This window comes from Schistocerca piceifrons, chromosome 2 (genome assembly GCF_021461385.2).
Source record: "Schistocerca piceifrons isolate TAMUIC-IGC-003096 chromosome 2, iqSchPice1.1, whole genome shotgun sequence".
NCBI classification, from domain to species: domain Eukaryota; kingdom Metazoa; phylum Arthropoda; class Insecta; order Orthoptera; family Acrididae; genus Schistocerca; species Schistocerca piceifrons.
The window spans coordinates 922,515,643-922,529,298 of NC_060139.1; the positions used below are offsets into that span (position 1 = coordinate 922,515,643).

Below are 13,656 nucleotides of genomic sequence, written 5' to 3' on the forward strand. Positions count from 1 at the left end.
TACTGTACCTCAATTAATGTTAGGGATAAATCCAATGTGAAATCAAGATGTAATTAATGATTTCACGATAGGTATTGTTACTGTAACGTGATAACCAAATTTCCAAACAAAAGTCAAAAGAAAAATATTTAGAAATGTATTCGGAATGAATCATCATTTTTTGTCTTTAAAACTATTCAAACAAATCAGTAAATGTAATTGTTTTTGACAACAGGCTAAAGAACACACGTTGTTAGGATAAAGGTATATATTGAGTGGTGCATTTGAAGTCAGTTGCAGTTTAGCCAGTGTAATGACGCATAGTCTGTAATTGTTGCTGTTTTATCAGTTATATTGGTAGAAAACGGTTTATATGTGAACATCTTTCTAAATATTTTCGGAAGGTATATCTGATGTTAAAAATATCATCAGTGTGTTGGAAAATATGTCTTTAACATCCAAGTTTTCATCACGTCCGAAATCCAAGGTAATCTGGAATATACATTCCGTAATGGACGTTATTGATGGAGCAGAATCGATGGTTCAAAGCTAAGTATTCCATTGCAAAAATTATATCACTTCCATGCTACAATGGATCCCTCGTAAAGAGAGGTATTTTAAGTAGAACTGCAGTTGGAGTAAGATCAGAAGGTGCATTTGTTTACATCAATCTTTTTTGTGATGTTTGCACGTGTGATTTTATGCTTCCCTTGCACTTTCGATGTCTTTTTGAAGTTATACAGTATTCTGCCTCCTTCATTTCACAGAATGTCACACACATACAAACATAAGAGACGTTATTACCTACGCAAATACACTTGAAAATGAAATAAATTCTGAAAACCTGTTGTGCTAAGCGTGAAAAATAAATAACCGGCGCAATTTTAAGTTATTTAGATAATGAAAGACACAGTTGCCGGCTTTCTAAAAACATCGATTATAATGAACGAAATTAAATTATTTGTGATTTAGTATTTACTATCTCTGGAAGGTTTTTGGAATATCTTCCGTGTAATATTTGTATATTCTGGAATTTCTTACATTTGTGTATATACCAGTGTACTGTAAGATTAGATGTTTCTACAAGTAGCTGCACTCCCTCTCCAGGAGGTCAGTTCGGTTCTAGCTGTACACTCGTGTTCGTAAGGAACTTGATTTCAATGCGAAGTCTTCTATTTGAATGAGGACCCAACTTTCAGATTTGGGCATCAGTGTAGTTAGTATGTATGTGTATTTAATCATGCATTTAAGTAGTCCTTAAGTGCTCTTAGATTACATCATTGGTTATAAAACATTATAGTTCTTAATTAAACTAAAGCAACCCCTACTTATTGGAAGACTTCTCAGAAACAGAAACAATTTCATGCTAGACGTTTCTTTACCGAAGCAATTACCACACTATTGGTTTGAAAGTTGTTTCTATTTGTCATTTAAACGCTGTAAAAACGACAGGTTGTTGTCAACATACTTTCTGCATATAGAGAATACGGTAGAATTGCCAGTGCTGGTTGGGTGATTCATACAGCCTTATTCTTATTCTCATTTAACAGACAAAATAGTTCTAGTGACCTATATTTTCAAACGACAATTTATAGTCTTCTGTAACTGCTCTCTCGTTCATGGCATAAGATAAGAAATTCGAGATAAACAAAGAATCTGAATTATCACTAGTTGTAAACCACAGTTAATATTTAATTCATTTAGCTTTGCATGAAAATGGTTTTCAAAAACTGCCAATGCTATATTCTAGGAATGGGATTCCAGCTTACAATGTAGAGTTTGATAGTAAGAGCTAAGTTGTAAACAATATTTTACATTAGCATAATTCTCGCAAGCTGAGTGATAAATTGGGGGACTGTTACATTAGCATGCTCATAGAATCGCTCTCACAATGTAAAATTCATTAAAATGTTTGTATATGCCTGTGTTAAATCGAAATTATGAAACTCAGTATTTTCTCGATTTAGCACACAAAACGTTTTGTACTAGATTATCCAGCATTCATTAATGTGTTCTGTTTGTTCAAAAATAACCGTTCGTTAAGAAGTTACTTACATTTTGCCAAGAAAAAATAAACATAAAACTCAAAACAGCATTTTCTATCAAGGAATAAAACTATACAATAAATTACCGAAAGAGATAAAAGATATTGCAAAAATATACTTATTTAAAAAGGCAGCTAAAACGTAAATGTTATCAATACATTTTATACACTGAAGGTTTACTTAGATAAAACAGCGCAGGGCTTTGGTAAAAAAGAAATGTTATACAAATACATCCAACATTCCACATAACACCTTCACACTACGTTTTTTTTCCTTTTCTAGAAAAACCCCAAGCTATGCATTGCACAATACTAACACCTCTTCCTCTTTCTGAACTCAACGTCTCACTCATTATAGACGTATGCTGACTCAGTTTTTCAGGATAGCAAATGTGAAGCTGTGGTACAGAAAATGGCCCAGAGAGCACCAGTGTGTGTGTGTGTGTATGTGTATGTGTGTGTGTGTGTGTGTGTGTGTGTGTGTGTGTGTGTGTGTGTGTTTAGTGAGTGCAGTGTTATGAAACAATGTGTGTATAGGGTGTGCAGTGACTGATAGAGAGACATGAGTGAACAGTGTGGCATTACATTATTTAATAAGTTATTTGTAAAAAAAATTATTGCATACCAAAAGTAAATCTAATGATTGTTTCTAACTAGAAGTCTGTGAATGTATGTGTATACGAATTAGCTCAATTTAAATTGGACTGTACTTTTAAATACTTTGACATGTCCTATATCCTTGTAAAAAGAGCTCTATGGATGAATAAAGCTACTACTAAGGAAAACTTCCAGAATTTCAATATATATATGGTAACAAAAAGAACTTCACGAAGTTTTCACTGACATTTTCAGTGGCACCAATTATGCCAGAAATATTCAATAAGGAACTGAAGCTGGTCCTCTAAATCACGTCCTTTTAACCATTTTACAAGTCGTTATGAATAAAACCTATTATTTGAGTGTTTATAGAAATGTTATTGAGCAATGCTAAAAGTGATACTATGAAAGCTGCAAGGAGACTAAATGAATGCCAGTTGTGGCTTAATTAAATGACATTGATGATTTAAATGGCAAAGTAGTGTTTTATGGTGGATGAATTATACCGGTAATAATGGTGTTATGTTCAGAATAAGAGTAATTGATGTGACTGTAGGTCTGAAATAATGAAAACATTCTTCATGTGTAACTTTATTCGAACTACAAAATATACTGTCTATTTAAACAATGTTATAGAACAACTCTGAACTATTTTTTATGAAATCTAATGTTAACAGTTTTTAGTGGAGCAAAATGGAAAGTGGCTAGGCTCAAAGCACTAAACAAACGAATCCCATCTCAAAACACAATTGAATAAGGTAACAGTTAAACATCTTCTTGATATTATGGTGACTCAAGGTTTAGCACACATTAAGTTACATAAGGACAGGGAAGAAAGTCAGCTGTGACCTGTTTAAGTATATAAATTCAGCTTTTTTCAAATTTATTTACAGAATGTTCATGACTGACCAACTAGCTAAAGAAATGATGAGGCGGTTTTCATTAATGAATTGGAATTCTATAGATGTAAATGAAATACGTTTCGTCAAAGTTTTCAGTGTTATAATGTCATTTTAATTTTAGAAATTCAGCTCATAGACGTCAGAGTGGCCAACGCAAGACACTCTGCTGCCATGTTTATTTCCCGTCTTGCAGCGTGTGATTCATCCTGTCATCCCGTCTTGCAGTGAGCTCTGGTTGAGGTTGTTAGACTGGCTTACGATCGTCACAGAGTCAGCTACAAGTTGGACCAAACGTTCTGCATATCGCTGGGTGCTTTGTGAAGGATGTTCAGTTAGCATTTTGGTTGTGCCATTCTTCCTGCTCCACTTGGTCAACTGGAGACCTATGGCCATGTGACTCAGTTGCTGTCCAGTTGCCTCAGCAACGTGTAGTACGAGTAGGAGGCTTTCATCAGCTGCAACACAACAGCACAGGTCATACACCAAAGTAAGTTTTTTATTCCAGGTCCGTTTTCGTTTGTTGATCACATCACTATAGTACAACACAACGTTGACACAGCTCTATCTGTTTATACAGCTTGTAAAACTACTATCGCTGTACTAATAATAAAACTGTAAAACCGTTGTGTCTGTCTGTCTGTTTCAACAAGCTAATCTCCAAAATCACTAGACGAATTTTTATGAGTTTTTCACGGTTAACGTGAGCGTGGCTTGGGTCGACGTATTGGCTTTATTTAATCAAAATCTCAACACGGAAAAAAAGATATCTTAATTTAAAATTTTGTCTAACTCCATCTGCTCAGCTTAGTATTTCAGATGCTTAAGGATTACAAATCACGGCATAGTACATCAAAGAACTAATAGATGACGTTGTTGGTTTAGTATTGCACCGAAGAACCACTAGATTACGCTGTTAATTTTTTTTTTTTTTTTAACGTAGCGACAGGAGTATTTGCGGAAATTTACGCCAGTGACAGAATTAAATGCCGCAGTCTTATCTTAACGAATACACACTAACAGAAAATTTACTTGGCTAGGATATATGGATTTACTGATTTCTTTTTGTGTGTTGAAAACTTAACGAAATTGTTTTGTTTCTTTCCCTAGACTTTGTAAATATTATTTGCTAGAAAACCTAATTTATTAAGTTTGCTTCGTGATTTGGGTGCCTACTCATCATATTTTGATTTCGTTTTGTTTACAAATAAAAGCGTCTAGAAAATGGTCGAGTTTTTCTGAACACACCAGAATGGCTAAAAGACTGAGGACTATGCATTCTCAAGAATCCAATGAAAACTGTGAGCCGAGAGTTGGTGTAGCTCGAGAACATTAGGCTTTAAGGGGAGCCGGAGGTGGTCAAATCCAAAAAATTACGATTTTTTTTGCTACCAAAAATTAATTGGAACATTCCTCTTTAATGTAAACTTTAAATTATTGTTCTACTCGCCCTAGAAGTGGAGTTATTACCATTTTTCCCCACGCCTGCAGAGGAAATGGGCGGCCGCTGAATGCATCTAATACCCTCTCGTGACTTCCTGGCGAACTGCTTGGGATTTTTCTCGGCCTGTTACACATACAGCGCCTTATGTTACGCATACAGCTTGTGTGCAAGGGTTGGCTACATTGTTTTCTGTGACAAATGAAGCGCTAAGAGCGCGGAACATCGTCTCTTTGCTGTTTACCGTTTCGAATTAGTTCAGTGTTGCGCCTGTTGTTGGTAGTATACTTCTTGTGTAAAGTGTTGTTCTGGTTACGATGCCACGTTTTAGTAACCATGTATATAAGAAGAGGAAGAACGTAGGGAAAAGAAAATTAACACTAATACCAAGTTGCGATACTACAATTACGGAAACAGTGCGTTCTTCTGCTAAGCAACACATGGCCGGCCATAGCCCTGTGACATCTTCTAGCAAGAAGCTGACTGTTGGAAGTGACAGATTTCGTGAATATGTTAGTGACAGTGATGATATTAACGAAGTACTGAATATTGGATTATTATCTTCTGTGCTGAAAGAAAGTGTTCTGTGCAAAATGTGTTCAAGTGTAGGAGTGGGACTATAGATAACAAAGCACTTTGGTTTAGCTTGTGAGATGAAGATAATCTGTGCATGTTGCAAGTATCAAGTGACTTTCTACAATTCTCATGCCAGTCTCTTTGGTGAAAATGGACGATCTAGAGTGTTTGATGTGAATGTTCGACTTGTGTATGGTCTTCGATCCATTGGAAAAGGGTCTGCTGCTGGTAAACTGTTTTGTGGTATTATGAACTTGCCATCGCCTCCAAGCAAATTTGGGTACTACTGTGAACTGGTAGGATCCTCTGTTGAAGATGTGGTTTTGAAAACCATGAAGGAAGCAGTGGAGGAATCTGTAGAAATGAACAGTGGTTCTAGGGATTTGGTAGTGGCATTAGATGGTTCCTGGCAAAAGAGGGGTCATAAATCCCTGAATGTGGTTGTAACTGCTACTTGTGGTGATAGTGCAAAAGTGATAGATGTTGCAATATTATCAAAACATTGTAGGTGCAAAAATAAAATCAAAGGAGGGCACAGTGGAACCTGTGAGGCAAATTTTAGTGGATCAAGTGGAGCAATGGAAGTGGATGAAGTGAAACAAATTTTTGAACATTCAGTTCCCAGATACAAAGTTAGGTACAAATACTGCCTTGGGGATGGTGACTCCAAAGGTTTCAAGACTATAGAGGAACTGAAACCATATGGAAATGAATTTGTAGTTGAAAAGTTGGAATGCATTGGGCATGTGCAAAAGCGTATGGGCGCATGGCTTCGAAGGCTCAAACAAACTTTGGGTTGAAGTAAGCTCAGTGCTGGAAAGACAATAGGAGGGAGAGGCAGGCTTACTGATGAGGTGATTGAATGTCTACAGAGATACTATGGGTATGCTATAAGGCAAAATACTAGTAATGTTAGTGACATGTGAAAAGCAGTGTGGGCATTGTTCCTTCATACTGCCACTTCCAATGAGTACCCTCAACACAGCCTGAGCCCAAAAGATTCCTGGTGCAAATATAATGCAAAAAAGGCCTATGATCACAAACATGATTTGCCAGCAGCTGTGATAAATGCAATAAAACCAATTTTTCATGACTTAGCACAGCCAGAATTGTTACACAAATGTCTACACGGAAAGACGCAGAATTCTAATGAGAGCGTAAACAATTTGATTTGGAAAGTGATTCCTAAAAGGGTGTTTGTAAGCATAAAAACACTGCACTTTGGCATTTATGATGCAATAGCAACCTACAACCAAGAGAACAGTGTGAAGTGTGAGGTTCTGAAGGCATTAGGATTTACAGCTGGGGTGAACACTGTACTAAGAAATATTGACGGAGAAAGGATAAGAGGAGCAGAAAGAAGAGAAAGGCATATGAAGTATGATGGAACAACAGGCCAGAAAAGAAGACAGAAGAGGAAGCTTTTGGAAGATGAAGAAGAAGACCCTGATAATCCATCCTACAGCGCAGGAATGTATTGAGAAACTTTGATAGCCATTTCCCGTAAATTAGAATTTTTCGAATATAAGGAACATTTTCTCAAAATCCACTCAAGCTAGAGAGATGAAATTTTTATACAGCACTCCTAGTGGTCAAACTTACATTGTTGGCAATATGTTCAGTAGTTTCATTTCAGTTTAATTATAAAGCAATTATTTGTAAAAAAATTTGGGTCATTAATAAAAAAAATAATTGGAAGGAAACTAGAAAAGATACTCCAAAATCCCTCTGTCATAACTGCAGTACTAAACCACTCTATACGTAAAAAAAATTCAAATTTTTCTATTTGGTAGTTTATTCATAAATCTTCCTCAAACTTAGTGATTTTAACATGGGCAGCATAGGCACCTCCGGCTCCCCTTAACTCGATCTTTGGAAACTCCTTCGAAAGGTGAGGCACAACATTATTTCGCGCCTCAGAAGCCTTCATTCAGAGAAGTTTTAAGCTATTTGTGTGTGATGTAACATCATAGAAGCGAAATTTTGACAGGAAATGGCGCAAACGATCGTGTTTTTATACCCCGATTCCCACATATGCCCGGTGACTTGACGTTGTGCCATAACTATAAACAAAGCACAAGGCCAGACGCAGCATGTTGTGGGTATGGACTGAAGTGTCAGTTGCTCTTCGCATGGCTATCTCCTCATGCTGTCTCCCACGTCAGTGAAGCAAACAAACTCTTCATTCATTTCCCCAATTACACTACTCCAAAACTTAAGTTAAAAGTAAATTTCTCTCATATGAAGCCTCAGGCACAGTTATAAATAAATACCTGGGCAATTCCATGTTCCTCAGCTGGTATACAATATTACGGATTGTTTGGAGGAGGTAAAGAATAATGTCACAAGTGCAACGTTTCCCCTCTAGGAATCTATTGGGTTTTGACGCTAGTGGTGAGGTGGTTTTCAAACTGTTGCGTGATAAATATTGTTTTAGAGATGTTGCTAAAAATATTATCCATCACCATTAATGCACAAATGGCATCTGCAAGCTAATAATTGTATAACACTGCTGGATATTATGCACGACCACCTGAGTGGTCCATATCTTCTGCCTAATACGCTCAACAGAGTATATTACCATACTGTGAAGTACTACTAGAACTACAACTGGAAATACTGGAGAATTTACCACCAGTAGTTAGGCAATGATTATGGTTCCAACATGGGACTAGTCACACTAAGCTGCTGACGTAACAGAATATTTAGGCAATGTAATACGCAGTTGTCATATTGGGAGCAGTGGTTCAGTGCTGTGGCCACCATGTTCTCCTGACCTCACTTCTATAAATTTATTTTTTTGAGGTGTATCATTATTAGTGTTTTAGGGCGCACAACAACGAGGTTATCAGCGCCCGATTTTGAGGTGGAGGTGAAGAGTTTGGTGTACGAGACACCAAAAGACATCCCAAAATATTTGCTCGTTTTACTGAAGCCTCAGCCATTGTTTGTGATACACTATGTTGTTTTGATTGTGTTAGACAATCATTAGCACACAGATGCCAGTTGTCACTAAAGTAATGGGCGACATTCTCAGCAATATCTCTTAAACAATATTCATCATAAAGATGTTTCAACACTGTGTCTGAATATCAACACTACCACAAAATTCATAGATCAGTTGTGGAGAAACGCTACAGCTGTGGCATTTTGTCACACATAAGTTTCTATTTACATCTCCTCTAAATATTTGGAACACATAGTTTTTTTACATCTTGTTTAATCAATACGATCTGCAGTTATACAAAGAAACAATATTATACACAGAGCCATAAAGTCATTTTACGTTCCAAGAACCAGTATTCAGTCTTTCTATGAAACAACTTTTTGCATAGGCTTTAATTGTATTTGAAATAAACAATTACTTCACACGAGTGGCCATTTTCAACGCCGATCTAATTTTTCAGTCCACGTAGGTAACACATCAACAAAAATGAAAGCTAGGAGACATGGAACAAAAATATTATGTAATACCAAAGAGTTGATCACCTCATCATGTCTAATTTGGTCTTTCACCTGTAATTTTAATACACAATTTACGTAAAACGTTATGTGACACATGCACTAACATTCTAGGTGAAATATTGCATTACGTGATGATCCAGTTTTTGGAAGAAAGCTGCCTTAAGTAGAAGATGTGCCATGGTGGTGCTCAACAGTTTTCACTGCTTTGAGAGGGATAAACTGATGCTACAACGTTCATCTTCCGCACTCTAGCGTACCAAAACATGGGTGTGGCAGGATACATTGTGTATTGTAAAAAGTTTGTGAGAGCTGCGTGAAATGCCTTTGTACCATTTAGACAGCAACGTACTTCATTTCTGCTTTCCAGAAATTTTGGCGATAATATTCTCGTTCAAACAATCGGTCCCGCCAAATGTCAGTGAATATCTGATTGATGAAATGTATATTTTTGGAAACTTTCTGATGCTTACAAGAGCCATAAAGAACAAAATGGTTCAAATGGCTCTGAGCACTATGGGAATTAACTTCTGAGGTCATCAGTCCCCTAGAATTTAGAACTACTTAAACCTAACTAACCTAAGGACATCACACACATCCATGCCCGAGGCAGGATTCGAACCTGCGACCGTAGCGGTCGCGCGGTTCCAGACTGAAGCGCCTAGATCCGCTCGGCCACAGCGGCCGGCCATAAAGAACATATTCGTAGCAAACTGATTGCTGTGTGTTACAGTTTCGCACCATAGAAGTTTTAGTAGTAAATTTCTTTCTCCTTTGATTATAGTGTAAGTACTTCCGCGATTTGTGCATTGTTTCTATATTCTTCCGTTCATTGACCTTCTCCTTACATTCGCCAAACCTCAGGTACTGACTGCAGTAACTTTTGCTTACAAGGACCTGCTCGACTATTTACTCCATTCTTTCTATCTGCGCACAGTCATTCTGCTAGCTGGACTGTTGGTAGTACTTTGAAACTTACAAGTGATATCTTCCATCAGTTTCAAGCTATTTTCTACAACCATCGTCCACAGTGCCCGACGGTCCCTGCCCATCAGTATATAAGGTCTGCCTGGCCTCTATGTCCACAATAACATTACCAATAGTCGACTTGGGTAACTTTAGAAAGGCTGCATTGTCCCCGATGGATTTATTACTCCGGTAACATCCACTGCCCAGTCCACATTTTAAGTCACCGAGGTCTCTGGCCAACGTAATCTGCTGTTTCTACTTCTCCACTGGCAATACAATACCCCTCACATTCCTTCAGAGTGGCGCGTCCTTTGTCGTCGTGACATCTAGTGGTGAAATCGGCATTAAACAGGTTTGTCCGGATACTTTTGATCAGATAGTGTTATGAGCGGAGCATATACAGAAAGTGAATCATTTTGGCAACGACAAGGAACAAAAAAGGGAAAATCCATTGACATAAGCGACTCTGACAACAGGCAGATTGTTTTGGCCTGGCACCTGGGAACGAACATCTAAGAAGCGACGAAATTGGTCGGTTGTCCTCGTGCTACTGTCGTGGGCACTTATGGAAAGTAGTTGAAGGACAGTGAAACCACGTGTGGCAGACAATGTGATTGACATCAACATCCACCGAGATTGAACCGCGGCTCAATTAAAATGTGTCGCATGATCGTAAGAATCGCATTTCTTTTTACACTAGGCTGACGATCATTCCGGGACAGGCCGTCATCCAGATGAATAATTACTCGAAACACGCACCACTCCACGCAAGCGGGCTGGTGGTGGCTGTATTATGCTACGGGAGACATCCATCTGGTCTTGCACATGTGACAGAAGTCTGAAATATGTTCGAAGAGAAAATGGTGAGTTACAAACGCCACACAATTAAGATGCTGTAACGACGCAAAAAAGGTGTCTGAGTGACAAACAGAAGCACGCTAGAGAAGAGGAAAATACGAAGGAGAACTCAAGATCGCGACCTAATTTCCCACTGCTTTCACATCTGTCAACTTCTCATAGGCACTGGAGTCGGGAAGTTCTGGTGTTAACCCCAAGAATGTTTCATTTCCCTAAAAATATCAAATGTTTTCCGTGAATTTCGACAACACATATAAACCACGTTTAAAAAATTACCGAGACACCCCCACATCCATAGCCGACGCCTACGGTAAACAATTTCGAGTTTCAAACGCTAGTAGAGTTCTCACTTCAAACAATTCAGTGATGACAAGTCACCTATATTTATTTCTCAGCCCTCCGCTTTAAAAACAATTGTTGTTGTTGTTGTTGTGGTCTTCAGTCCTGAGACTGGTTTGATGCAGCTCTCCATGCTACTCTATACTGTGCAAGCTTCTTCATCTCCCAGTACCTACTGCAACCTACATCCTTCTGAATCTGCTTAGTGTATTCATCTCTTGGTCTCCCTCTACGATTTTTACCCTCCACGCTGCCCTCTAATACTAAATTGGTGATCCCTTGATGCCTCAGAACATGTCCTACCAACCGATCCCTTCTTCTGGTCAAGTTGTGCCACAAACTTCTCCCCAATCCAATACTTCCTCATTAGTTATGTTACCTACCCATCTAATCTTCAGCGTTCTCCTGTAGCACCGCATTTCGAAAGCTTCTATTATCTTCTTGTCCAAACTATTTATCGTCCATGTTTCACTTCCATACATGGCTACACTCCATACAAACACTTTCAGAAATGACTTCCTGACACTTAAATCTATACTCGATGTTAACAAATTTCTCTTCTTCAGAAACGCTTTCCTTGCCATTGCCAGTCTACATTTTATATCCTCTCTACTTCGACCATCATCAGTTATTTTGCTCCCCAAATAGCAAAACTCCTTTATTACTTTAAGTGTCTAATTTACTAATCTAATTCCCGCAGCATCACCCGACTTATTTCGACTACATTCCATTATCCTCGTTTTGCTTTTGTTGATGTTCATCTTATATCCTCCTTTCAAGACATTGTCCATTCCATTCAACTGCTCTTCCAAGTTCTTTGCTGCCTCTGACAGAATTACAATGTCATCGGCGAACCTCAAAGTTTTTATTTCTTCTCCATTGATTTTAATACCTACTCCTAATTTTTCTTTTGTTTCCTTTACTGCTTGCTCAATATACATCGGGGAGAGGCTACAACCCTGTCTTACTCCCTTCTCAACCACAGCTTCCCTTCATGTCCCTCGACTTTTATAACTGCCATCTGGTTTCTGTACAAATTGTAAATAGCCTTTCACTCCCTGTATTTTACCCCTGCCACCTTTAGAATTTGAAAGAGAGTATTTCAGTCAACATTGTCAAAAGCTTTCTCTAAGTCTACAAATGCTAGAAACGTAGGTTTGCCATTCCTTAATCTTTCTTCTAAGATAAGTCGTAAGGTTAGTATTGCCTCACGTGTTGCAGTGTTTCTATGGAATCCAAACTGATCTTCCCCGAGGTCGGCTTCTACTAGTTTTTCCATTCGTCTGTAAACAATTCGTTTTAGTATTTTGCAGCTGTGGCTTATTAAACTGATTGTTCAGTAATTTTCACATCTGTCAACACCTGCTTTCTTTGGGATTGGAATTATTATATTCTTCTTGAAGTCTGAGGGAATTTCGCCAGTCTCATACATCTTGCTCATCAGATGGTAGAGTTTTGTCAGGACTGGCTCTCCCAAGGCCGTCAGTAGTTCCAATGGAATGTTGTCTACTCCGGGGCCTTGTTTCGACTCAGGTCTTTCAGTGCTCCGTCAAACTCTTCACACAATATCGTATCTCCCATTTCATCTTCATCTACATCCTCTTCCATTTCCATAATATTGTCCTCAAGTACATTGCCCTTGTATAGACCCTCTATATACTCCTTCCACCTTTCTGCTTTCCCTTCTTTGCTTTGAACTGGGTTTCCATCTGAGCTCATGGTGTTCATACAAGTGGTTCCCCTATCTCCAAAGGTCTCTTTAATTTTCCTGTAGGCAGTATCTATCTTACCCCTAGTGAGATAAGCCTCTACATCCTTACATTTGTCCTCTAGCCATCCCTGCTTAGCCATTTTGCACTTCCTGTCGATCTCATTTTTGAGACGTTTGTATTCTTTTTTGCCTGCTTCATTTGCTGCATTTTTATATTTTCTCCTTTCACCAATTAAATTCAATATTTCTTCTGTTTCCCAAGGATTTCTACTAGCCCTCGTCTTTTTACCTACTTGATACTCTGCTGCCTTCACTACTGCATCTCTCAAAGCTACCCATTCTTCTTCTACTGTATTTCTTTCCCCCATTCCTGTCAATTGTTCCATAACGCTCTCCCTGAAACTCTGTAAAGCCTCTGGTTCTTTCAGTTTAACCAGGTCCCATCTCCTTAAATTCCCACATTTTTGCAGTTTCTTCAGTTTTAATCTACAGGTCATAACCAACAGATTGTCGTCAGAGTCCACATCTGCCCCTGGAAATGTCTTACAATTTAAAACCTGGTTCCTAAATCTCTGTCTTACCATTATATAATCTATTTGAAACCATTACAACGTAATGCTTAATAAATTGTAATGCCATCCTGTAGAGAGATAAGAGGTGTTTACTATAGAAAGTTTCGGTGATGAGTATTTTTTGCTGCTTAGTGAATTTTGTATTGTCTTATATTTATGTTATTGTGGTATGCTTATGCAATAATATTTTTTTTATCAGATCGTTTGTT

General features: G+C 38.1%; 1 protein-coding gene across 1 annotated transcript in view; it reads right to left on the reverse strand.

The window, feature by feature from the left end:
• Positions 1 to 3,920: 3,920 nt before the first annotated feature.
• LOC124775982 (odorant receptor Or2-like) overlaps positions 3,921 to 13,656 on the reverse strand; it is a 52,213-nt gene continuing 42,477 nt past the window's right edge. Inside the window, exon 5 of the mRNA XM_047250823.1 lies at positions 3,921 to 3,977. Coding sequence (XP_047106779.1) covers positions 3,921 to 3,977 — 57 coding nt within the window. The remainder of the gene's footprint in view (positions 3,978 to 13,656) is intronic.